Source organism: Odontesthes bonariensis, chromosome 10 (assembly GCF_027942865.1).
Source record: "Odontesthes bonariensis isolate fOdoBon6 chromosome 10, fOdoBon6.hap1, whole genome shotgun sequence".
NCBI lineage: Eukaryota > Metazoa > Chordata > Actinopteri > Atheriniformes > Atherinopsidae > Odontesthes > Odontesthes bonariensis.
Genome location: NC_134515.1, coordinates 34,770,312 through 34,798,165, shown reverse-complemented (window position 1 = coordinate 34,798,165; position 27,854 = coordinate 34,770,312). Strand labels below are relative to the sequence as shown.

The 27,854-nt window shown below is 40.1% G+C and overlaps 2 protein-coding genes across 3 annotated transcripts in view; one reads left to right on the top strand and one right to left on the bottom strand.

The window, feature by feature from the left end:
- Positions 1–547: 547 nt before the first annotated feature.
- commd7 (COMM domain containing 7) lies at positions 548–19,975 on the bottom strand. The gene is made up of 9 exons (XM_075475356.1): positions 19,815–19,975; positions 14,261–14,314; positions 13,979–14,081; positions 10,381–10,437; positions 10,260–10,297; positions 9,862–9,952; positions 1,825–1,874; positions 1,684–1,732; positions 548–812 (listed from the first exon to the last, which is right to left on the bottom strand). Exons 1-9 carry the CDS (start codon positions 19,893–19,895, stop codon positions 724–726), a joined length of 612 nt encoding a protein of 203 aa, XP_075331471.1. The 5' UTR covers positions 19,896–19,975; the 3' UTR covers positions 548–723.
- Positions 19,976–24,337: 4,362 nt separating this feature from the next.
- The window catches only part of LOC142390033 (DNA (cytosine-5)-methyltransferase 3B-like), a 111,103-nt gene continuing 107,586 nt past the window's right edge, over positions 24,338–27,854 (top strand). The window contains exon 1 of one of the 2 annotated variants that reach the window (XM_075475354.1): positions 24,338–24,559. In XM_075475354.1, coding sequence (XP_075331469.1) covers positions 24,552–24,559 — 8 coding nt within the window. In that variant the 5' untranslated portion in view covers positions 24,338–24,551. Of the gene's footprint in view, positions 24,568–27,854 lie in introns of both variants that reach the window. The other variant, XM_075475355.1, reaches the window with a different exon arrangement.

Below are 27,854 nucleotides of genomic sequence, written 5' to 3'. Positions count from 1 at the left end.
GTTGTTGTCGCCGTCAGAAAGAAACAAACAACGCGATGGAGAATGCTCCGTTGGGCATCGAGTTTGTGCAACAAGCAGCTCATCACAGACCAAATGTAGAGGGACGTAGCTTCATCTGGCTCTTCGTCTCCAATGCCTGAGTTTGTTGTTGTTGTTGGTGGTGAAGAGGTCAACAGGAAGTGGCTCTATTAGCAACAGTTGGAATGGGTACAGCGCCACCTATCGTACCGGGGTATGACACGCTTTGTGCCCATGATTCGATTCATTCACGATTCATTATCAAGGATAATTACCCTGGCTCAAATAAAGAGTCAGGGTAATATCGAGAAATATTAGGGCAGAACATGATCAAACAGGTCTGGGGTTGAGTAAATATTTTCTTTATCATAACAGGTTTTGTTTGAGGTCAGTGTGCCAAACTTTTCCACAAGGGTCACTTTAGCCACAACCTATTAACTGACAATTAAACTATGAATGAAGCTGTATTCTTCCATTGTTCAAAAGCAAAACTGACAGACGGAGGATTATTTAAGATGAAATACAACACTACGTTTTTTTATTTGTGTTTATTGATAGATTGAGTACAAATGTTTGATAGTAAATATTTTTGTGTTTATCTTCAGTGACTGTGGAGGATGCACAAAATACACACACACAAAAAAAAATCAAATAATACATTTGGCATGTTGTGGTGCAGCTAAAGCCTGCCATTTGTGCACATAGTCACACAAAGATACTGTTAAAACATTCCATGCTGGACTTGGCTCTCTCCATCTCATGCAGGAAGTTATAAAACTGAGGCAGGGTTAGCTCTGGAAGAGAAGAGAGAAGAGCTAAGACAACAGCTGAAGGATGACACAAACTGAGATTCACAATGAACAAAAAATCTTTATGCATGACCAACAATGTTGCCTAAATAAATAACAAAACATTTTTTTTCATTGTGTTTGTTTAAATGAAGTTTGTTTGTTTGTTTTTTTACACCAAAAGAAGCACATTTAAATGCTTTGCTTTTTGTTTAAACACGGGCACATCCAAAACAAGTTGATGAAATCCTTTCCATGCCGGTAAAAGCATGTCAACCGTCAGTGCTCTGAGGGTTACAGCAGGTCACTAGGGGGGGGACACCCTTGGATGTAGCCTATAACTACAACAAGATGAGGGGATGGCAGCTTAAGTTAGTTTAGAACTGCAGATGTCAAACCCAAATTGCAGCATAGTGAGAGAGCAGCCAGCTGTCTTATGTAAGATGTTCCAGAACGTAAAAATGTATTTCTGTGAAGAAAAACAACTTGTCACCATTCTAACCCTACTGCTGCCTCCTCAGTGTAAATTAGAATTTTCACCCAGCGTTGTGTTCCAATCTGTGAGTCATTTGATGCGGGATTTAATGTGAATTAAACACTTTCACATTGCTCCACATTTTTCAGCCAAAATGAAGATGAATCTAAGTGCTCATCAAGTGAATGAAATCTTATTCCATTGATAATAAGTTAATATAAAGTGTTAATTTTTATAGGGAGCACTGAATGAGCGAAGAAGAAGGTGATGTCAGACAGTCTGCGTGTTGGGCCATGACCCACATAGTGTGCATGAACTGGTGCTGCTCAGCCCATTCATCTGGAGTAGATGCTGTATCATATGTACCTCTGTGGACACAAAGTATATACTGCAGATACTCACCCATGTGGACGTTTTCAGTGGAATGTCCCTTTCTGACCACCAGCTTTAACTGTGAAAGGATAAAGATTGGCCAACAAAACTGTAAAAATTCAAACTGCATGAGAGTGCTTGTGTGACTGTGACTATTCAAAAGTGTCTTACCTGCAGAAAGATATTGCCCACTTTTTGAATTTCACTGGTGCCAGCAGTCACTATGGAAGTCAGAAAAAAACATGTTGATCTTAGCTGTGTACAAACTGTTCAATAGAATAACATTTTAAAAAAGCTTTAAGAATTTCGTTTAACTGAAAAAGACACTTTTGGAAAAAGAATACTATCATGTTCTTTTTCATTAAATGTTAATTGTTTAATACTAGTAACTATATAGTACTTTGAATGTTCTCCCAGTGCGTGGATGGGTTTTCCATGAAGCATGGGGGCAAACAGAGCTCTGGGGGAGATATTTCAGTCCCAAAATGCTTCTAGTAGGGAGGTTGTACTTTTTCAGACTGAACGTTTCTGTTTTGTTGAGTATTCCCAGCATTTTATTTCTGTCTTAGCAAACATTAGGTTATTTACTCACCACAACTTATATATATATATAACAGTTTGTTCCGTTCTTTTTGAGTCACTGGCTCTGATGCTGCTGTCTCAACAAAGCAGACTGCACTCTCCATCACAGACTTATAGAACATATGCAACAACTTGGTGCATGCATTGAAGGACTAAAGCTTTCTTAATAGACACACTCTATTGTGTCTCTTCTTGTAGACAGCCTTGGTGTTGCATTTCAAGTCCAGTCTGTTGTCCAGGTATCTGTAGTCATCCACCACCTCCACCTCTTCTCCCAGAATGGAGATAGTGTGTGGTTTATTCTTGGTCCTTCTAAAAGCCACAATCATCCTTTTTTTTGTTTGTGTTCAAGGTGAGATTGTTCACGCACTCAGTTAGGGCTGTAGCGATGCACTAATCTCACGATACGATACACGATATTCAGTCAACGATACGATTCGATTCAATATCATTCGATACACTTACATCGTTTTCTGGGGGGGAAAAAGGGTCGCTGATTGGACCGGTGGTCCAACCTTTGAACCGGAAGGACAACACAGCCAGAGAAACAGAAACAAACGAACATGTCACAAATGTGAGAGCTGTGCACTTTATACAACATTTTTATGAACTCATTTATCCCTGTTTTGTATAATGTGACCCCTTGGCATTGTATTGTATTACTTTAATGTTCTGTGTTTTCACTAATTGTAACGTCTGACTTTTCAATAAAGTTTGCTTTAAAAAATTTTAAAAAATAAATCGATACTCACGGCTGAAAAATCGATACTTTATCGGGAAACAAAATATAGATATATATCGCAGTATCGATAAAATTGCTCAGCCTTACATTCAGTGGGGTTACATGGCACTGAAAGGATCGGATTATTGGCAAAATTACAATAAGACTGACTTGCTTCTTATTTGAGCAAGGGTAATTATCCTTGGATATATGGCGGTGAATGAATCGAATCATAGGCACAACGCATCGGATCGGATTAAGGACTCATGCCACTAACAACTGTCCAACTATACTTCGTCGGGGGTAAGTCCAACCTCTGTGAGATAAAGGTGAACATAAATATGAAATGTTTCCGGATATCGGGGCTCGGTCTGACGGATTTCCTGCGGGAGTTCTGTCACTCCGAGTCCAGCGCTGCCATACTTTACATGTGGCCACTAATAAATACTTTGTTTAACTTAAGATTTCTCCAGGGAAGAGTCACGTGATCGTCGCGAGGGATGTAGACGCTTCGCTCCGTAGCTCCGCAGAACCCCCTAATATTTAAACTTTAATTTCATATTCAACGCTACTTTTACGCTTTCGGATAGTTTTCTTTTGTTTTGTAGAAGTTTTGTGCATATTGAGATGCCAACAAAACAGAAAAAAAAAAATCGACAAGCAAACAGCCAGCAACACCTCGTTCAACTGTTAGCGGTGAGACCGCATGGTAGCAAATCCAAAGAAAATCGACAGCCATACAGCTAGCAGCGGTAATGCACCCGTCAGCATGAACACTTCGGCAAGTTCGGAAGCAACGACTAGCATTCAGCCGGCAACAACTCGTTCAGTCGACAACATAGAGATGGCCGCAGATTCGGAAAAAACGTCAGCCTGCCCAGCCGACAACGTGGAGCTTGCCGAGCTAGTTAAGGTAGCAGTTGCAGAAGCTATCAAAGAGGCTATCCCCATGCTTGTGGAAGACATTGTATCTCAGCTGACTAGCAGCACACAGGCTCTGGTGGATGCGCAGGTCGCGGCATTTCGTGGCGAGATGGTTGCCATGCAGGCTGATATTTCTAAGTGTATTGACCATATGGAGAAGGACGAGAACCGCGTGGTGGAGGTGGACTGTCGGCTCACGTCGGTGGAAAAACTGGCAGAAAAACACGCCCGATTGGAGGACAAAATTGCCGACATGGAGGACAGGTCGCGCAGAGATAACCTACGGGTGCACGGAGTCCCTGAAAACGCAGAGACACTGAATGTTCTTGCTTTCCTGTCGGATGCCATATCACGCTGGTTTCCTAACCTGGGATCTGTTGAAATCATGCGTGCACACCGCGTTGGCGCCCCGAGGGAAGACGCAAATGGCAGACCTGTTCCTCGCACCATCATCTTTAAACTACTGCGCTTCACAGACAGAGACAAGATCCTGAAAGCGGCGCGCGGTCCGGCCGTGGAGCTGGAGGGAAAGACCATCCGCTTCACCCCGGACTACAGCCCGCATACGTTCAAGCGCAGGATGGCTTTCTCCGAGGCAATGAACAATCTGCAAAAGATGGAGTTTCGCACCTTTTTCCTCTACCCTGCAAAACTCAAGGTGACGCGAGGAGGAGAGAGCCATGTTTTCAACACTCCACGGGAGGTAAAAGACTTTATCAATTCTCTTGGTGAATAGTCTCCAACTACACAGGTAATCCAGCCAGCTGATTAATTCAACTAAAAGTTTTGCACATAGGCCAATAGGCAACTTTGACCCGATGTTTGGTGTGGACTGTCTGGCATAGCCTGAAATGGCATCATCACTGATTTTCTACAGGGTGCTTTTTGGTTACTATTATTATTATTATTATTATTATTATTATTATTATTATTACTTATTTTTCTTTTTCTTTATTGTTTCGTTTTATGCTCTTTCTGATGAGAAAGGTTGACTTTATAAGCTTTACAATGACCCTGTATGGCCTATGTTCTAAATGTAAACATATTGAGATTTATTGGACTTAAGCTTTTAATTCTCTGAATCAGTCCAGCTGGTTTGATATATCCGTCTTATTTATTTCTGCTCATTTGCTCAGCCAGGAATAAGAAATACTAGTTTTATAATCCTGCACATTGCTACAGACAATTGTTACTGTTGTCTGTAGATTTCAGTTTGACTTTTGTCTAAGATCAAGCTCTATTTTTAAGAAGGAAGGCTGGTGTTGTTCCTGATATGCTGCCAATTCTACTATAAGTTACAATTTTGATGTGTTTTATTTGCATCCAGTTCTAATGTGTACCGATAACCTACCACATGTTTGTATACTCTGTGTAGCTTATTTACAATTGTTATAACATTACTATGGTACTGTAATTGTTATTGGGGGGGACCTGTGCGTGCGCTGGGAAGAGACACGCCTCTCGAGGATCACAGGTCCAACATGGGGATGGAGTCAGGCTCCCCAGGAGGAGTCAAATTTTGTTTTTGTTTTTTCTATGTTTTTACATTTTTGTGGGTGTTTGTTTTCTTGCCCTCTCTTGTTCTTTTGAGAGTGGTGGGTTCATGGCGACAGGGATTTTGGGGTGGTAAGGATCTCTCTCGCACTTTAATTTTACATTTTGGTCAGGCAGCTGCTGTATAGGTTGTCTCTCTACTTTGCATCTTGTGTGTTTCACAATACTAGTTACCATCAGTTATTATGAGTAATATACACGTAATCAGCTGGAACGTAAATGGGCTGAATGGTCAAATTAAGCGCACAGCCTGCTTAGACCTGTTACGCAGACAACATGTGGACATTGCTTTTATTCGGGAATCCCATTTAAGAACTATAGATGTCCGTAGATTTTCAAACAAACACTATTATGTAGCCACCTCAGCATCGCTGGAAACTAAAACTAAAACTAATTAATAGTATTGAAACGTAACCTCTCAATAACTGTACTTGGACAATTTGGTAGCGAGGATGGTAGGATTTCTTATATTAAGACTATTGTATCTGGGCGCAAGTTTGCTTTTATATCAGTTTATGCTCCATCCCAATATGAACCAGAGTTCTTCCCCAGATTAACAGAAGTTTTACTACACCTACAAGGCTTCTCGCTTATTATTGGTGCAGACATGAACTCCTATGTAGATGTGATGTTGGACAAATCTACTCAGCGCTCCACGGCCACACAGTTGCAAGCATCAAAAGACTTCCAGAACTTTCTGTCAGTACTTAGTCTAACAGACCTTTACCGCACTATCAATCCAACATCTAAACAATACACTTTTTATTCAGCTAGACATCAAAGTTTCTCTAGAATAGATTATATATTAACTTCAGCTACTTCTTTTTCGGAAATACATGATGTTGTTCTCAAGCCTTGCTCTTTATCAGATCATAGCATTGTCGCAGCGCGCTTCACACTCCTAGGTACACCACCTAGAGCTCCATGTTGGCGGTTCAATGTCTCACTGCTCAAAAATTGTGATTTTTGTGCTTTTCTCAAGGAAAAGTTAAACATTTTTATAGATGTTAATGCAGGCTCAGTTAAAGATCCTAGATTTTTATGGGACGCTATAAAGGGCTGTATTAGGGACTCCTCAATTTCATTCTCATCCCACGGAAGATAACCGAACTGGAGAATACTCTCGCAGAGCTAGAGGTGCAACAACAGGCCACGTATTCTGATGCGGTTCAAGGCAGAATAGCTGTGACAAGAACTGAGTTGAACTCTCTGTTAAGACGTAGAGCAGAGTTCTTAATGCACAGGACCAGAAGAACATATTACTTCAATGGTGCCAGACCAAGTCATCTTTTAGCTTTAAGATTGAAAGACCATGAAAAATATTCAAATATTACAGCCATTGAAACACCCCTTCGCACTTTGAGCAATCCACTTGATATCAATTCTGAATTTAAATCCTTCTACTCATTTCTTTATAATTCTGAAATCTCACTCGATTCGCAGGCATGTGCAAACTTTTTTCAGGATCTCAATTTACCTTCTCTGTCCGACAATGAATCAGAATTGCTGAAGGCCCCCATCTCCCTAGAGGAGTTGAAGAATGCTCTTGTTAATATGAAAAAGGGCAAATCCCCAGGTTGGGATGGAATTCCACCTGAGCTTTACCTCACTTTCTGGGATATATTGGGCAGACCAATATTGGATATGATTAACACAGCCCTTGATAAGGGTGCATTTAATCCTAGTACTAACACAGCTATAATTACAGTCCTGCCCAAACCGAATAAAGATTTAACCAAATGTGGTAATTACAGACCTCTCTCTCTCCTGAATGGGGATATTAAATTATATGCTAAAGTGCTTGCTTCCAGATTGGAGGTGTATCTTACAAAACTCATACATAACGACCAAACTGGTTTTATTAGAACTCGCCTAGCATCTGATAATGTCCGTCGCTTGTTACACATCATTCATGCATCCAGTAGTATTGATTCCCCTTGTTCGGTCCTATCGTTGGACGCTGAAAAAGCATTCGTCCGCTTAGCATGGGCATACCTCTGGACAACATTAGATAGACTTGGGCTAGGTTGGCATTTTATTAATATGATTAAGGTTTTATATGCAAATCCCTCAGCAATGGTCTGCACAGGCCACATCTGCTCCGCCCAGTTCCCAGTATCAAGGGGCACTCGTCAGGGATGCCCCCTTTCACCCCTACTTTTTGCCCTTTCCTTCGAGCCATTGGCACAGAAAATAAGACAGCATCCAACAGTACATCCCATCACTTTCAGTAACACAGAGCATCGTATTTCCTTATATGCTGATGACATCCTTCTTTATGTCGGCAGTGCTGGTTCCTCAATTCCACATTTGCTTTCCTCCTTTGATACATTCAGCTCACTCTCTGGATACAAAATTAACTGGAATAAGTCCGCACTGATGCACCTAAACTCAGCTGCACTTCAAACTCATCTGCCCTCCCATTTACCAGTTGTTAAAAGTTTCAGATATCTTGGAATTGAAATTTTTCCCTCCACATCGTCCATTGCCAGATTGAGAAGGACTTTGAGCGCTGGTCGAATCTTCCAAATTCACTTCAAGCCCGAATAGCAATAGTCAAAATGGATATACTTCCTCGTGTTAATTTTTCCTCTTCCATGATCCCCCTTGCTCCCCCTCTGGGATACTGGGATAAACTTCAGTCATTAGTTTCTAAGTTTATATGGAAAGGAAAGAGGCCTCGCCTAAAACTTACAACTCTCCAGCGAGACAAACCCAAGGGGGGCTAGCTCTGCCAGATTTTAAAATCTATTTTTGGTCCTATGTGTTACGCCCACTATTTACATGGTTTAACCCCTGTTCCTCTGTCTCTTGGAGACCAATTGAAGAGAATATTACTCTACCCCACAGGTTGCAAGACCTGGTGTATGCTAACATACCATTAAAGAGAGCCAAATTACGGCTAGGCCCTGTTATTTCATTTTTACTTGTGTCTTACCGTACTGTAATGAAGCATGTTGGCACAGATTGTAAATGGCATAATCACACACCGATTTTCAATAATTTCTCACTTCTTACTGGTAATATGCCCTTTTCATTTCCGCATTGGAATAATAAAGGAGTGAATATACTAAAGGATCTATATGGTGTCCATGGTTTACGAGCTTTTAACAATCTACAAGCCGAATTTGATCTTCCTGGTTCATCCTTTTTCTTCTATATGCAGTTAAGATTAGCTATGAGGACATATGGTGTTCCGTGGGGAGCAGCTCTTCCCACACATCCTCTACATAAATTGCTCGCTTCAGTAGGTCCTACACGGGGGATGGTTTCTAAACTCTACAAATTCATTTCCGTACCCTATAAATCCTTACCAGTAGAGGGCATTTGGAATAGAGATTTAAATGAGGTAAATGACAAAGAGATTTGCTGGGACACAGTGTGGAAAAACCTTAGTGGCGTTTCCAAAAACCCCAACCACCAGTTAATACACTACAAATATATTCATAGGATGTATCTCACCCCCAGAAGGCGTTATTCCATGAAGATTATCACATCTCCGAATTGTGATCTTTGCTCACTTAATGCCCAGGGATCATTCTTGCAAGTTTATTGGGAGTGCCCCGGTGTGGTCGGATTTTGGAGGGAAATATCTCCAACTTTAAGTGAAATTCTTAAGATCAAGATCCCTGTTTCCCCAGCCTTACTTTTGCTCAATGATGACTCTTCTTTAAATTTGTCCCTACAACATAGTCGTATTCTATGGGCGGGCCTCACAGCAGCCAAGAAAATGCTGGCCCTTAGATGGCAACCACCACATTCCTTGGCCTGGCAGCATTGGGCCAATTCATTTCTTGAAATTGCCCTGATGGAGTGGTCTGTTGCCCGTGTGCACGGAGCCAGCCACAAGACTTTGCAGGGCTGGGAAGCAGCATACAAGCTAATTAAAGAAAGGGTGCAGCACCACTGACCTTGATTTCTTATTTATTTATCTATTTTTTTTTCTTTTTTTTTCTCTTGTTTGTTTTATTTTGTGGGAGAGATCCTGGGTGGGAGGTTCATACTGAGTCGCCAGGGGTATGGAGGGTTGTTATATTGTTGTTCCTCTAAAATATGTTGGTGATTTCTTGTTAAGGAATAAAACAATGTATTTGATGAGAACATACATATATCTGTACATTTCTCAATAAAAAAAAAGTTGATCACAAAAAAAAAAAGATTTCTCCAGCTTGTTCTTCGGCTTCCAATGAAAGAATCGGGCTAGCAGACCCCTTAGCTGAACACACCTAAAACATTTCAATGGGAAAAAAAATCCAACAGAAAGCATCCAACAGCATAAACTATGCCAATGGAACTGTTTGGCTGCAGATTATGTTTGTCAATTTGCACTTTAAATTCAGAGAACAGGCAGAAAAATAATTCATTTTTTCAACCCACAATTTATTGGGTACTAGATTTGATTTGCTCTCTGTTGTGCTTCGTCTTACCTCCAAACTTCCACTCCATATCAACCAACTGGTTAACCATAAGAGTCTGTCCGAGATTAAGTCTAGAGAGCTCTGCAAAATGCTCCCCCCACTGCAAAATACAGGAAAAAAGTTTTAGACAGAATCATGTGCACGCTAAAGCATTTCTTATCTGAGAGAGTAGTAAGAGTTTTAAAGCACAGAGATAAAAAAATATTTTATTCACAAAATTCACATTTGCATTGTCAAAGTCGTCAGTAAGGGAATACGTCTAAATGTTCGTAGCAAGTTTTGATCATGGGTGATTGTTGAAATGTCCCTACATTCTCAAGATGACTTCCTGAAAAATGGAGATATTTAATCATGTTTATTGTTCATGAGAGTCATAAAAGAAATAAAAGAAATTTATGGAAAGTTACCTGCTGTGAAAAGTGAGCTGCTTTGTCTTCATTTAGTCCTAAGGAATCAACAGTAAAGAGGTTTTGATTTCATGAATACATTCTTTACAATAATGATAGACTTGGTGATTCGGATGTATACCTAATGTCACAAGGTCTTCTCTGATCTGCTCAACTGTCAGGTTTTTCTTGAGGGCTCCTGAGGAAAAAAAACAAGGGAAACACTGTAACACATAAAAAAGGTTCAGCTGCACACTTTATTGGATTTCCACAGCTGAACTTTACTGAACTTTCCTTCACTGATGTCATTCCACCTTAACGCACCAACTGCCTGGAATAATTTGACCTCTTCTTCAAAAGTTTTTATCCCTTTTGCCGTTTGAGATTGCTTTTGTTTTTTCATCTTCAAATAATCTGTATATATTTTTAAATCTAGGTGCATTAGTATGTTTTTATGTCACAAAGATGAAAAAAATCCTTTTTTATAATCATCTTTATTACCATTTTCTTTTATTTTTCATATTGATGCATTTGATCTAGTATTTGCTTTCTTGTACTTAGTTTCAGTTTAAGTGGGTGTGGGTGACTGACTTTATGTATTTGTCCTACTTAGTGTAGTTATTGTCCTCGGTGACTTTAACAAAGGGAAACTCAACCACGAACTCCCTAAATACAAACAGTTTATTAACACATTGAATACCGGCGGTTTTTACAGAATTATGTCGTAGAATCCCAGCGTTCTAAACCATTTTTTGACGTTTTTTGTACAGTCACAGTATATTATGTGATAGGGCCACTGAAACATGTTATGGCTCGTTTGAAAGCTGAGACTTTAAACTCTTTGTGGGTCAAAACTGCGTGTCTCTAGGTGCCGCCATTAGCGAGCTATCCTTAGCTAAACCAAGGCGGGTATCCACCAAAATCAACAACAAACTGAGATATCGGGGCTTTTGTGAAACGTGCGCTCTTTCAGCCTGTCGCACTTTAGATACTTACATATCCGGGTCAGAGGATTTGCATCGTGTCGCATGTTGCAAAGCTAACCTGTTCATAAGACCGCCTCCTTAGACTTAGATTTTTCCATAAAAAAAACATAAAAACGTATTTTTACCATGTGGGAGCCAACGCATGGGCAGTAAAAACGTAGTTTTACGTGACTTGGGAGTCAATGTGTTAAATGTTCGACCGGAGGAGGGAATACTTTGGACTGCTACACCACAGTCAGTGGCACCTATCATGGCGCCCCACGCGCAGCACTGGGACACTGACCACGTCATGCTCCACCTGATCCCCTCCTACAGGCAGAAACTAAAGCTCTGAAACCTGTACTGAGGACATCTAAGAAGTGGAGCAGCGAGGCCGTGGAGGACCTGCAGACAGGTCTGGACTGCAGTGACTGGGACATTTTCAGGTCTGCCACCAACAGTCTGAACGAGTACACAGACGCTGTGATGCCATGCATCAGCTTCTGTGAGGACAGCTGTATCCCATCATGCACCAGGGTGAGTTACAACACTAGCCGCATTCGTACAGAACAGTTCTAAGAACGGTCCTCCTCGAATTCCGTTCTAATAACTGTCCTTCCCCAGCGGAACTGTTTCAGTTTGCATTCCCACATGACTTGGACCAGGTCGGGACTGATGCGGCGCAACCGTCTGCGACAGCGACGTGTTACTTTAGCGCCACATTCAACAACGAAATAAAACAAAACAAAACCCACGAAAAGTAAGGAGAGAAGAAAAAAACACCACCAAGAAGCTAACATGGAGAGCGGGGAGGCCACCGTGTTCATGGTCTGCATGATGGTGATATTAATCATGGATGATCACATAGGGCGTCTAACATGGAGGCTGGAAGAGCTCACAGAGAGTCAGGAGACGAAGGATGGAGCGCAGGCCATACTTCTTCATTTCATGAAGGAAGGAGAGCAGAGCACCGCAGACAAAGGAGACCACGTGTCAGTTTAACTTATTAAACACGCCAAGGTTGTGTTCGTGTCGTATGAGGAAACATTTCAGCCTGACAACATGACAAGGGGCGGAGCTACCAACCACCAAACACCTCCGTCAGATGTGTTCCTATAGAACCCAGAACAGACCCAGCCTCAGAGAAGGAGCTAAAATGGTTCCAGGAACTGAGGGCGATGGCCCTGAGTTCCTGTATGTCTGAATGCGGGAGAAAATGGGCCCCGTTCCTGAAAAGGTTATAGGAACTGCAAAAGGTTCCTACAGTGGGAATGCGGATAATGACAAACCCTGGTTCACAGCCAAACTCAGAAAGTTCCGGTTGGAAGAGGAAAGAGCGTTCAGGAGTGGGGACAGGGACACGTTCAAAGAGTCTAAGTACAAGTTTAGCAAAGCGATAAGAGATGCTAAACCACCGTACTCTGAGAAGCTACAAAAGTAGTTATCGGCTAACGACTCTGCTTCTGTCTGGAGGGGGCTCAGACAGATAACGAACTATAGACCTACAGCCCCCCACTGCGACTGGCCAACCAGCTGAATGAGTTCTGAACCCCCCCCAACCCACCTCAGCAGGGGCGTCAGGCTCTCCTCCACTCACTGGGACACCTCCACACAGTGGGACCTTTCTCCATCCTGGAGAGGGATGTTAACGAGTTGTTCAGGAAGCAGGACCCCCACAAGTCTCCCCATCCACCTTGAAGCCCTGTGCTGATCAGCTGTCTCCAGTGTTCACAGAATGTTTTGCACCACGGCCAGGGACAGAGCCAGACTGCAGCGTGTCATTCACTCTGCTGGGAAGGTGATTGGCTGCAGCCTCCCAAGTCTCCAGGATCTATACTCCAGGACCCTGAGGGGTGCAGGCAAGATTGCATCTGACCCCTCCCATCCCGGACACAAACTGTTTGACCCACTCCCCTCTGGCAGGAGGCTGCGGCCCATCAAGACCAAAACCTCACGCCACAAGAACGTTTATTCCTCTCTGCAGCTGGCCTCATAAACAAGACCAGAGACCCCCACCCACACCACCCTCTACACATTACATTAATGTGTACCATCGAGAGGAGTCAGATGAGGTGGCTCGGGCATCTGGTTAGGATGCCTCCTGGACGCCTCCCTGGTGAGGTGTTCCGGGCCCGTCCCACTGGGAGGCCCCGGGGAAGACCCAGGACACGTTGGAGAGACTATGTTTCTCGGCTGGCCTGGGAACGCCTCGGGGTCCCCCCAGAAGAGCTGGAGGAAGTGGCCGGGGACAGGGACGTCTGGGTCTCTCTGCTCAAGCTGCTGCCCCCGTGACCCGATCCCCGGAGAAGCGGAAGATAATGGATGGATGGATGTACCATCTCCTCCACGGACTGTCTACACAATACCTGTACTTACTGTTTCCACTGTTCTTATCTATCGTTTTTATTTAATTACCCGGAAAACAAAGCACCAGCACACCACAACAAACTCCTTGTATGTGTAAACCTACTGTTTCTGATTCTGACTGTGTTTTCTTTTGTTATGTCATGAAATGTTGTCTTGTAATTTATTTTTAGGTTTGTGTTTTGGGGGACCACCTCTAAAATTAGATGCTACATCTAAATAGGCTATTCCTAATAAACAAGTACACAATTAGCAACAATAACTGAACAGGTATTTTAAGCAGACAAAGGGAAAGAGGAAACATTATCATCAAAATTCTTACCACCATACGAAACCACTGAGTAACAGGAATTTGTGTGTGTATAAGTCTAAAAAAAAAGTGTTTGATGAACAGCTGTTTCTCTCACCCACCTTGTGGCACCAGGAGGACGCTTTTCATTAGGTTTCTCAGAGGCCCAGCACTCATCCCATGTTCCCCTGCAAACTCATTGAGCTGCTGCATGAATCTCTCTGACTACACACACACACACACACACACACACACACACACACACACACACACGTGTATACATGTATGTATATACATACACACGTATATATAATCATACATAGACAAACACACACACAAATCACATCACTGAACCCAAAGCCCAGCTAATTTCAGAATGATGCTGTATGTATGTGCACACTTACCTCTTTTGGCTCCAGGAGGAACTGGAACAGGATTTCTATCAGACGAAAAAATTGCTGCACACACACACACACACACACACACACACACACAAACAAACAAAAGAAATGAGACTTTCTTTATCTGAAAAAATACTGAAAAAGTTTTTTTTGAGAGAAAGTCTTCAGAATAATTTCAAATCAGAAATGTTGTCAATTAGAATATCTTGATTGATTTGGGTTATATCTGTAGCTGCAACTAGACTGACTTTCAATTTGAGAATATTTCTCCAGGATTCTTTCTTTTAACACTCAGGTAATGTGTTATCCTTCAAAAGTCTGCTGTCATACTCAAAGACTACTTGCAAGCGAATACCCTCTGCTCACCCTTAAAATGGTTTGTGCTCAGACAGACAATTTAAATTCCAAAAACTTTATTTATCCCCGGGGGGTAATTAAAGGAGGCACGTAGAGCAGACATAGAATACAGTTTAAGACATTCAACGTCAAAATAAAATAAGAATAAGAAGATAAAATAAGTAGTAAAGGAATGTGCAATAACAAGGTGCAAATGGGCATTGAGGTAGGTAAGTCCGTATGTGCAAATGAAAGTTGTGTGGGATGGGGTGTGTGTGTGTGTATATGTATGAGTGTAAGGAGGGGGGTTATAAATTAAGGAGCTGGACAGCCCTGGGCACAAACGTAGCCTTTCTTATCTGTGTACTGCAGGCAGGGCAGTGAAGCCGGCGACCCGATGGAAGCCACTCAAACGATGAGAAGAGGGCGTGAGGGGTCCTGTATGATCCGGTTCGCTAACCTGCACCTTCGCTAACCTGACTGATGCCAGTGTTCCAGTTACTCTTTGACTGGATTCAGTAACTTCCACTTTCCAGGGCTACCTAATTTCATACTCTTATTATTTCCATTTAGACATTTTAGAGTTAATAAACCAGTGCACATTTAAATATATATACAGTATTTATATTTAACTACCTAATAGAACAGTGATTTCCTGTTGCGTTACAAGAGGGGAAATTGGATGGATAAAAAGTGCGTTTAAAGCAATACTATGTAACATTTCTACCTTAAAATAACAGCTTGAAAAAATTTGTGTGGCTAGAATGAGTTTTAATATTACGATTGGCCTGTCTCCTATGCCCTTCGGGGGTCTGAGTTGGAATAACTGCGCTATGTAACTTTGCTGGACCGGCCCGGGAGCTGAGCGGAAGTACTTCGACTTGCTTTCTGGCACACCTACCGCAAAAACAAATAGACCCCTCTCACGCTCCCAGGTACATTTGATTACTCTTACCTTCTCGGTCGACATAGCTTGCACCTTCTGACTCCTCGCCGGTTCGTCAACAAACATGAAACGTGAAAGCGAAAAGGTGTTGTATTTACGACAGTGTAACCGTACATTACCTCCAAGCCTGTAGGGGGAGCTCCATAGTGGGCTTTTTGAGAAGTTACATTGTATTGCTTTAAAATAGACTTGAGGAAAATGTGGTGGTGCTCGTGTTCATTTACGTAGCATATATAAAAAATTATGATTCTAACCCCAAATGGGCAGAACCCTATTTTTGTACCGTAAGCCTATGTTTATACTAGTTTATCAATGGTAATTATTCCTGTTCCTATGCCCCATCTAAAACTGCTGTGAACTGAAATGACCCAGAACCATCAAACATGGCCAAATTAATGGTAAGTCCATGTATCATTTTCATAATAAATATGACCTTGCTGGCCAATATGTTGTGACAGTTATTAAGGCTTACGACTACAGTGCCATCTTTGAAAGGCAATGAACTGCACAATGTAAGTCTGAATGACTTTGACAATCAAACTAAAATTTAATATGGAGGTCTGGATCATTTTTCTCTATGAAAAAGCCTCTTGGACCACTGAAGACTGTCAAATTGATTTCTTGCTAGTTTTAATAAAAGTGTAAAATTGTAAAGTGAACCCTAATTCATAGGGGTGGGCGAAAAAAATCGATTCATGTACATATCGCGATTTTTAATGGGATGATTTTAAAAATCGATTTTTCTCTCCAGAATCGATTATATTACGTCATATCCGTGTACAGAAAAACTTCATCAATTCATTACATTAAGTTATGTTAAAACTAGCCCACATTTGTGCTGTGTGGACATTTGAATTCATTTTGTAACTGTAAACTTTAAAAAATGTTGTTAAGTACCTCTTTTTGTCTGAGTTGAAATAAATGTCAGCTGCTGGAATGACTGACACATACTGATGTGTATCGCTTATGGGAACGACATTCATTCTAGAAGTGTATGATTCAACTTGTTTTTTTTTTAAGGAGGAAGAAAATTGCAATTACTGATTATATCGAATCACAATACTTGTAGAATTGCAATTATCAAGAATCGGGATACAATCGAATCGTGACCAAAGCATATCGTCCCACCCCTACTAATTCATAGTTCTTTTATGCCATGAACGCCAATTTTGGTACACACCATTGTGGAATTGACCTCCACAACCCTACAACTCTACTACAAATAAGTGGGATTGGTCCATAAACGTTGCTGCTATAGGTGGAAACATTTTGTCATGTGTGGGGCAGCCAATTAGCCATAGTTTGCTGACTTGTAATGCAATTATCATACATTTGGGTAGCTATGTTGGGCACGTATCTGGAAACTTAATCTTTTTGAGCACAACCCACAGAGGGTACTGAAAGTGTCCCAAATACGTCACACAGATTCTGCGAGACAGAATTTCACCAAATTTTGTACATATTGAAGAAAGGTTGTACCAGAATATTAAGTATCATATGGATCAGTGCAAGTAAGCATGGCCTATTCAGAATCTCTGTGAGTGCTGACTGTTGAAACTATGTGCAGACTGGAAATTTACCAGCTTTACTAAAAACAAACAAAAAAAAGTTTGAACATTAAAACGGGACAAGATAAATAAATAAAACTGAGAAAAAAAATCCAAATCTGAATCAGTCTCATGGTGGCACTATGATTAACAGTCAAAAAGAAAATATCTCACACCCCATACACTGCAAGTCTAACCGACTTGAAATTTGACAGTTCATTCTAGCTATAAAGGTTCTACAAAATGAGACACTTGGGCAAACTAATTAAAACTAAAATCTGCATTACCATATTGAGTGGTGCGTGCCGGCGTGGCCTAACCAGAATATAAACTGTTAAAAAACTGTTTGATTACTAGTTGTGGAAATTTGCAGACACAAGACTTGACATTTTCACATTGAGCTGAGCTGTAATTACTCCCAAAAAAAAATAGCTGTTAACCAGCCAAAAGGTTGCACTGCTTTAATAGTAAAAATGTCCACAACCAGAGTAATTTCAACTGAATGTCGTCTACAAAAAAAAAAGCTCTTCCACTGCACAATTTATAGTTAATACAACACATTTCACAGTGACTAATATTAATGGCAATAGGCTATTGTTGCCGCAGATTCCTGTTCCTTAATATCACAGGAAAGTTTGTGTTCATAATTTGTACTATTGTCAAATCTTTTGTTAGGCAAACCATTCAAGAAATGTAAATGGCAAATATGCAACACACCTGAACTCTAAGACATCCTAAATGTACAAGAGGTTTTATTTAGTTTAGTTTGTTTATTCTGTGTTTAAAAAACAAAAAGGATGGTGTTAGTATTTAACCTGTTACTGGTGAACTTTAGCTAAAAGCTAAAAGCTAAACTGTCAAAAGACAATGTTTCATTGTTATATGGAGTCTTGTTAAACTAAACTATCAAACACAAATACTATCCAGTTGAATTTGCACTGTTGAAGGTAAACGGGAGCAGCTGAGAACAGGATTGGACAGAGCAACTTTTGTGTGCTTTCATTAGATTTCCAAATCTAATCCATCTGACTTGTACTGTTTGAGTAAAAAAAACACAAGTCTCAAAGAATATTTAAAAGAAGAAGAATTTACTAAAGAGAACTACAAGGAGAGTGTTGTGCGTTTCTGGGGTAACTGGATATATTATAGGGTCAATACAGGATTTCATATGTTATGTCCAAACTAAAGCCAATTGACATTTCAATTCAAGGGCTCTCTGGTTGTGTCCTTTTTACTTTTTTATCATGCTGTTGCTGTGACAGAACAGATCTCTTGCAGGAGTAATAAGTTGTTGGTATAAAGAACACTAACTAGATTTGTTCTTTATCTACTGTTTGGTGATGTTTATGTGTCTAGTAGAAATAAAGAAATACATCAATATATTTGCAAATCATAAAGTTTTTGTTCCAACATTTATTTATTCAATACATATACATAATATTTAATAATATTTTTGTATGTCTGAAGACACTGTGATTACAAAATGATCTGGATCCCAGCAGGGGCGAATTCTACACCTGGATTTTCTCAGTGGGCTGAAGGACAATTTGGCTGGTAAACTATGTAGAGTTAAATAAGGAAGAAAAAAATGCAGTTTCAAATCTGTTGGTGTGTGCCCTGATCAAGCAGCAGACACTTTACTTTACAAGCCCCAGGTGGATGGGTGGGTGTGTATGGGAGGGCAGGGGAGGGGAGCGTTTTAACATGATTGGCTAGTGTCATTCCTAACTCTTTACCAATTAACTTTGGTCCACGTGAGATACAGATACTTAACAACAGAACTGGTGAGTCATAGATTTAAAAAAAAACAAAAAAAAAACATGTACCACAACATGAAGGTGGTGCAGAAAAGTTTTAAGAATTAAAAAATAAAAATAAAAAGAATGTGCTTACAGCAGCTCCATCAAAATACCTTGAAATCATTAACTTTCTTTTGGTGCTGCTGCTATTTCCGCCACCATGTGTGCAGATGGAAGTGAGGATGCTGGTTGCAATGCTGACTGTGAGATGGAAGTAAATACAGCAGCCAATACAGCGATCTGAGTCGGCAGAGCCCCAAAAGACCAGGAAAAGCACCAGTAACAGGGGTTATTTATGAGAGGAGTCATTTAGCTGGGGTCCTTTTTAATGGGATGAATTATGGCAGCCAAGCTGACAGCCACACAGGCATCTCACTATATTTTGTTTCTTTAGCTTAAAACTAGAAAGGAAATTATTATCCAAACTGCAAAAATGATAAGCTTCTTAATGATTTAGTCTACTGAAGGGCTAAGATGACCCACTCTTCCCCATCCCTACCCCTGAGAAATGGGAAAGTTCGGTCTAACAACACTCCACATGGCATTCTAAACTTGTGTATGGACAGTGTAATAAAACAAAAACACTGCGGAATTGACGGGGCCATTTTCCTGGTTTAATTCTCCGTATATATCCCATTCTTTATTGCATTTATTGCAAAGGACTTCAGCTGTAGGATAAACTTCGGGGAGTAACTAGGTCCAATTGAGATGTTGTGGGATTGAAGGTATGAAGAAGCAGCAGACCGTGGACATACTAATGGACCCTGTTTATAGACGGCTCGGGCTACTGAGCAAATTAAATGAGTCTTCAAAATTGTAATATTTTTTTATAAATCTGAATGGAGATAAATTAACCCTCTAAACATCCCTCATGGCTAAACAAACCGTTGATACGTTGTTTATATGTCCGTAACACTCGCTGTAATTACCTGCTCGTTGAATTTGTTTAGATTCTGAAAGTCAGTGCTCGCAGAGTCCGGAAATCCATCCTTAGTTAAGTGCAGCTGCATTTTTATGATAAGTTTTTCTTAAAACAAACAAACAAACTCGACTGATGGGACACAGCAGAGTTCTGGAGTTCAGTTCCGGGTTCGGTAATGCGCATGCGAATCACGTGTCAGCCTTTGTCCGGCAGAAGGAAAGAAGAAAAGAAGAAGAAAGTCATGTTTTTTGTCATAGAATTGTGGTTTAAAAGTAACATGATGAGTTAAAACAATCTAAATAGATATTCTAGAGAGAATCTAGAAAGGGTTTTACAAAAAATACAACAATTAGTGTTAATGTAACCAACAAAAAGGCAACAGAAAATAATGCTTCCAAAACATTTATGTAGTTGAAACAAATAGCACTTTTATGATTTAACAATGAAAAAATGTATTTTCATGTCAAACTCCCTTCAATTATGTTACTGTATAAGTAGCATACTGGAAAAGACTTTACTCTTTTTGTCAATGAAACTTTCAGTTTCCACTGCTCTAAAGCTTGATGTCCTTCCTCATATTAGGTTATAAAATATGATGTACAGCACATCTTATTCAAAACTGAACCACACATAAAATAATTCCAATGAACTCAGTCGTGATTGCTAAAAATTTCAATTTTAAATTTCAAACTTCAATTTTACACAATGCTATTACTATTTTTAAGATCACATTGTTCCACAGATGCAGCTATATATGTTGATATAATAGATTTAGGGACACAAAGGAACAGTTGACCTGCAATTTTAATTTATTAATATCTGTTTGGCAGCACTGAGAGTTCGTGGGAAATGACATCTTATCATTCATTATACTGTTTCTGTACCATATCAGGTTTGTATTATTGTTTTCATGAAGGCAGTGTTAGGTTTTATTTTCTAAGTATAAGCAGTAACATTAACAATATGACAATTTCAGATTGTATGTAGGCAAAATGCATCTATAATGTTTAGTTAAATATTAATGATCAGCAAATGTTGATCAGTGAACAGCATATGTATTAAGTAATTAGTATTGCATAACTTATTACAGGGCTGAGGTATTATTACTTATGCATTTCTGTGTAAGCAAATTGCATTTTTTTTACAGTAATAATCCAGCAGTGTGCTGTGCCAAGTAATTATACTTGGATACAGTATTTTTAAGATAGTTTGATCTTTGCTCAGGTGTTTTCAATCTTACTTAAAGGCATGGTTGGTAATCCTGTTCAGAAACACATTTTGTAATACTGGGTGAAATGGTCCGTCTGTCCTGAGAGAAATCTATACAAGATGTATTTAGAAAAAGGGACGAAAATAATCAGACCTCTGTGGCAGCTGCAGGACTGAGAAAAAGCTGACCAATCCGAGATCAGCGTCCCGCTGATCTCGGATTGGAGCGCCTACAAAAACCAATCAGATGCCTCTGCTTTCTGCCTACGCCCCCCTCTGTCGGCTCCCTGCTCCGTGTGCGCATGCGGTTCTACCGGCTTTGGATGAAGCACTGACGGAATGGGGAGGGGGGGGGTGGAGCTTAGAGGAGGGGACACTTTCGAATCTTGCTAGCTCTCTTGCTAGCTCTCTAGGATTACCTACCATAGCTTTAAAGGTGATAGAGAATGGTTGAATGGGGCATTAATCCTTGTTCTGTGATGTGATATGTAGCCCAAAAAAAATTGGTTGGGTCTGTAATGGCTCAGAACCTCCCTAAAAGGCTCTCTGAAACAGCTGTTACTATGCTGGGTTTAGAATGCGTCTTTTTCCCTTATTGGCGTCGTTTCAGAGCTTATCTGGCAACCTCATTATGAAATGCAGGTAGGTGTTGGCGCTATTCGGTTGCCGATGCTTGGTTGGCTGCCCTTGCTCTCACTGAAAACAGAGCTATAGAGTAATACACTGACTGGAAAGAAAGCTCATCAGGATCAGAATTCGTTTTATTGCCATTGTTAGTGAACAGTGTTCACTAATTAGGAATTTGCTGCGGCGTAAGGTGCAAACATGTAACATAGGATATAATAATAAAAAATAAAGAATAAAAATATATGAATATAAAATGTACAAGGTGTGTACAACAATACACAGTATCCAATATACAGAGCAACAACAGTGCAGCTTCATTAGTGCAATTTTAATAATGGTAAAGTGACTGGGGCAGGTTATGAGGTGATTATGAAGTGTTCATAAGTCCAACTGCAAGGGGAAAAAACTGTTTTTGTGACGGGAGGTTCTGGTCCGGATGGACCGAAGCCTCCTGCCCGAGGGGAGTGGTGCAAATAGTCCATGTGCAGCGTGAGAAGGGTCAGCTGTGATCCGACCTGCTCACCCCATTGTCCTGGAGACTTGCAGCTGATCACCGGAGCGAGACACAGACGCTCGCTGCAGCACACAGCTCGCTGCAGTCTGTGTCTGTCCCTGTCGGCACTGACCCTCTACTGAAGCCCGCTCTGAATCGTTCAAGCTTTGTGAAACTGTACTCCGTGAAATGCGCAGCGCAAAGGAAAAGTCGGCGGATGGGGATGCTGTTAAAAATAAATAAAAGCCATTGATCGCGAACATTGCTTTCCGGGGGAAGAATATATAACGATCGTAGTCCGCTTTCACAGCCTTGGAAGGCACACCTGTTCCTGTTTCTCACCGAAGGGGCGTGTCTGAAACGGGGTGGCTGTGTGGACTTGGGTGCGGGGTGGGGTGATTGCTGAAAAAGTGACGTCACTTTTTCACAAAAACGGATTGGGGGGTATTCTGGGGGCAATTTTAAAAAGGGGAGTACTTGAAACAGAGGTTCTGACACTTGCTGGCACTTCGTGTGTACTCCCCACAGCGGGGAGACTCAGAACTAACACCAAAAACGGGAAAAAGACGATTTTGATTCTCTATCCCCTTTAACTTTTAATGGATGTAGGCCTTTGCAACTTTTCAGATTTGACATGAAAGATTTGACAGAATTTGATTAGTTATTATGATCATACTTCTCAACAGTATATCTTGAAGTTAAAATTAGCGCCAGCTAAAATATGTTATAGATGCTTACTTTTTGAAGTAATCAATAAAATGTGTTTAGGCCACACAATCAAAACTATTTCCCAATACTTTAAGAGCTATTTATCATTCATTGTTTTGAATGCAGAATGATTCAAGGAGGAATATAACTTTAATGTAGAAAAATGTCTAAATGAACTGCATGTGTTTTTATTTTAAAATGCTGATATGGAAAGTGTCAGAAAAATGTAGAGAAGTTTCAGTGTCTCCAATGATCAATATCACGTTTAAATGCAAACTAGTTACCAATAAAGTAACAACTCAGCACGGAACATCAATGCAGGATGGCCAGAGTGGGTGTCCTCATCTCAGGACACCATAACATTCTGTTCACTGTTCTTTGGTTATACACTAAATGCATTCACTCAGACCTATGTGGGCCCATTACATCTGCTACCCAGCCTTCCACTGGGTGGAGTTTTTATTTTTAAAACTTGAACTTCAAGAACTCCACATTGTCCACTAAGCTTCATCTAAAGACCATTTGGAAATGCAGTGTAGAGCTATGGCCCAACAAACTATCCGTGTTTTTGAGAAACAATGTTATCATAATAATGAATTAATCTACTAATTCGGTATATCTGGAATTTGACACTAGAAATATAAAGTGCTTCCTCCCATAACTTTTAAGTGCACTGAAGATGTGGCCAACAGCCAGACAGTTTAACTATACTTGTAGGGGCAAATAGATTCAGCAAGAAAGAAAGAGTATTTGCTACTTTTTGCCTTTGCTCAACAGCTATTAAATCAAATTATTGCCAAATTGGTCAGTGAACACGTATTGGTTCTCATTTGGTAGGTTTAGGTCTCTGTTTTGTGGAGAAAAGTTGATCTTATGTGATGAGTTATTTTTGTTTGTTTATTTGTTTCAAATCTGTATACAGAATAGAGTTCACAATTAGCTACAACACTGCGATTTGAAAAGGGGATGAGGAAGCTTTGCTTTTAATATACCAACCCCTCACTCGACCGCTCACAACAAAACAATCACAAAATTCACAACAAAACAAACATAAAAACACAATTCACTACAATAACTCTCAACAAAAAACACAGGACAAAGACAGAGACGCAGACAGGCCCAGACAAACTCCAACCCTACACCCCTCTCCCCACAGAATATACATGTGTATTTACATATGCATACACATACACATCTATATATATATACATATATACACACTTAACATACACAAAATCCGTATATTAAGAAAAAAAAGAAATAATAATAATAATAATAATAATAATAATAATAATAATAAATTAAAAAAAGTTATGGTGAAGCAGGTCGACTAAAAGTCATTCTTTTTCACATTTACACCCAAAGGGACAGAACTGGGAGTGGACATTTTCACCTTGGCAAGTGTTGATCACTGTGAGTGACAAATCTCCTTCCCTCCATGTCTGCACGCCTGCTTCACCTTGGCGGGTAGTTGGGATAGTTTCTGCACACTGGGACACGCGCAGTGAAGACGCGTGCAGACAGTGTGGCACTCAGCAACATGCTCTCAGCGTGAACAACTCCAACCACGGGATTAAATCTGCGCATTCGTTTAAGATCGACTTTTAAAACCTCTACGGTTTTTTTTTTTTACCTTTTCTATTGACTCAGCAGAACCCAACATTTCTTTTCAAAATTTTCTGGTGTGGATTCGTGTGAGAATCGCTAATGGTTATGTAAGTATGTAAGTATTATACTGGGAAGGATTTTGTTGGATGCAAAGTAGATATTTAGAGTTTCACCACCACTGCACGCACAGCTGAATCCCGTTCACTTGTGTTGCTCTGTGGATCTTTTTGTATGGATCTTTTTTTTTTTTTTGCTTGTGTTTCCTTTATTTCATCGTGCACGTGTAAAGTTTGCAGATCGTTCGACTCTGCCTATGTGCACGGTGAACGTGGCTCTATCATGTAAATATTGCTGAGCCTGGTCAAATTAAAACTAATTTGCAACCATTAGTTCAGCCAAAAACTCGACTATGTATAACTCACAAAAAGCATGCTGTGAAAGTCCGCAGTGCGTTCATGCGGATTATAAAAGCATTTGATTTCTCATAGGATCCAAAAAACAACTTCTCTCTCTCCAAAAACAACCAACACTTTTTGAACTCTTACTTCTCCTACTCCTTAACTTCTACTTTGATAGTTTGATCGGAACACAGAACAGAGTTTAAAGTGATTTCAGAGCTGGCGAACTGTCTTTCCTGACAATGCGTAAGCGTAAAGTGTACCGTGCAACTCCATCAGTGTATCCTGGTATTATTTTACAATAGACTTGCTAAAAAGATATGTTACATTGTGGTGACATCCTGTCGAGTTGACGACACTGACAGAGATTGTTGGTGATCGCTTTTTTGCCCAGCAGAATCTCATCCTTTTCCCCGCTCCGTGTTGGTTTCCTGGTTTGAAGGCGAACCGGCAGCTGCCAGCATGCACAATAGTGCACAATAGTGCTAGTACAATAAGGCTTGCTGGCTTAACTCCCTTCAAGGATTATTGCCCTGCTGATGATTTATTCATTGTTATCTTGTTTTATTAGACAGGTAGGTATAGGTTTGTCTTTAGACAAAACTAACATTTCATATGTTCATGGCCGGAATGCCAGGGTGAGCCATGCGTAGAATGTGGATAAGGGGAGGAGTCAGCAGGAAGTCAATTACAGAGTTGAATAGGTAATTCATAAGTTTTTTGTCATCAGGCAGGCGGTTGGAAACCTTTCAACAGGGACAGACATGTCTCTCCTGCTCCAGAAACTACATTTAGTATATTTTAGATATATAAAGTTACTGATGTTTGGCATGAGCTGTTCTGAGAGAATTCTTCCTTTTTGTTATAAGCGTTGCTGTTGAATGAGGAACAGGAGAAATACAATCTGATTGGGCTTTCCTTAAATGACAGCAGGGGCGATTTTAGGATCTGGTCTTTATGGGTGCCCAGCCCCCAGTGCTCACAGAGGCACATTATTTCTCACTAATTGAGGCGAACTAGTACATTTATAAATTTTGGAGCCGTATTAGTTTTGCTTTGAGTAGTGTTTTCCCCTACAACATTCAATTTTGACCTCTTCATTTCAAAAGATTTTACTAATTCCTAGATTAATTAGGCTACTATTTTATTATTCAAAGGTGCTTTTAACTCTAAGTAATGTGTTTTTAGGAGGAGATAAACATTTTCATTTTCTACTGTGTCAGATTAAATTCACCTGAAACGTACTTTACTTACTTTTTACCTGCTTTGCTTTATTTTGGGTATGTAATGTCAACGAGGACGCAGAAAAAAATGGGTCTAAATGCATTCTAAATTATATATTTCAATTAATCCTAATTCATATTTGGTGGAGTGAGTTTTTTCTAAACATTTTCCAAAGCTCACCTATGTAATAGATACAATACTATGTGTTACTATGTATTACTATACTTAAGTTGGAAGGGTGGGTGCTTTGTCTCCGGCTTCCACATGTGGACGTGTCCTTAGTCAAGACTCTGAACCTCACGCTGCATGCATGATTGTGTGTACAGTGGGAAAAAAAGCACCGTCGAGCCTGTAAGATTTTATACACTGAGAAATGTAGTGTTATAGAATCATTCAGTCAAAACATTATTTACATAGCACTTTTCAAACAAGTCATTTAACATCATAAAAACAAGGCAAATGGAAGAAAAAGAAAAAAATACAATATAGGAGAAGCCCGTCATAATAAGAAAAGAAGCTATAATAAAAAAAAAGATCAACGGCATATCATAAAACAATCAAATTAAATAAGACAAATTTCTAAACAGTACAGTGAGAGATCGACCATGCAATGGACGAAAGATATGTTTTAAGATGCGGTTTTAGTGCTTTTTCGACCTGTCTGCCACCTTTGACACTGTGGACTATGAGATTCTCTTGTCTCGTTTCAAGCATGTGGTTGGAATCAGAGGCACGGTCCTGAATTGGTGTAAATCCTATTTGACAGACAGAAGTTTTTCGATGCACATCGGAGAATATTCCTCCCCAACAGCACCTCTTACCTGTGGAGTGTCGCAGGGATCCATTTTAGGTCCAGTCCTTGTCTCCTTATATCTGTTGCCTTTGGGGTCTATTTTTTTAAGAAACATAACATCCCATTTCATTGCTTTGCTGATGATATACAGATTGATATTGCCCATAAAACTCAACGGCAACAATCAAATGCTGAGATGCCTAAATGAATAAATAGATAAAACTGAGGTGATTTTTTTGGGGAAATTTGACCCTTCCATTGACTCATCTGCCACTCACAGTCATTTAGCTTATAATTGTCACAATTCAGTGAGAAATATGGGAATTCTTTTTCTCTGTTCACATCCGGTCAGCTCAGTCTTTAACCATCTTCAAATCCCTGATGAAAACACAGCTCTTTTTTCTTTGTCATTTGGCCCCACCAATGCATCCATTTAGATTCCTACACTCTGTGCTCTGTTTTTATTCGGTTTTTGTATTTTATTATTTTCTACTTTGTTGTACATTATATAATAATATTGTTGTTCTTCGCTTTTTACTTAGTTTTAGTTCTGCTTTTAGTTTTTACTGCTTTATTGGATTTAATTGCTTTTTAGTTATTTACTTTCCACATAAAAGGTGCATAACAACTAAAAACAGCTTTCCCTTGATTAGTCCTAGCTCTTGGAACAGATAGCAAAGCTGTACCTGTATATTTAAGCTGTCTAGGAGGGTCATAGGGGACTAGAAGATCTGAGCTGTATTTTGGTCCTAACCCATTTAAAACTTTATATACCAACAGCAGTATTTTTCAATCAATTCTTTGCAGGACATTGAACCAATTTAAATATCTCACAACTGGTGTGATATAATCTCCTTTTTTTATATTTTAGTGAGGACTTGAGTTGGAGCATTCTGAATCAGCTGCATCTGTCTGATTGATTTAGTGTCAGAACTGTAAGTAGGCTGGTAAAATAATAAGCCAATTTTCCTTAAAGTGATACTCCGG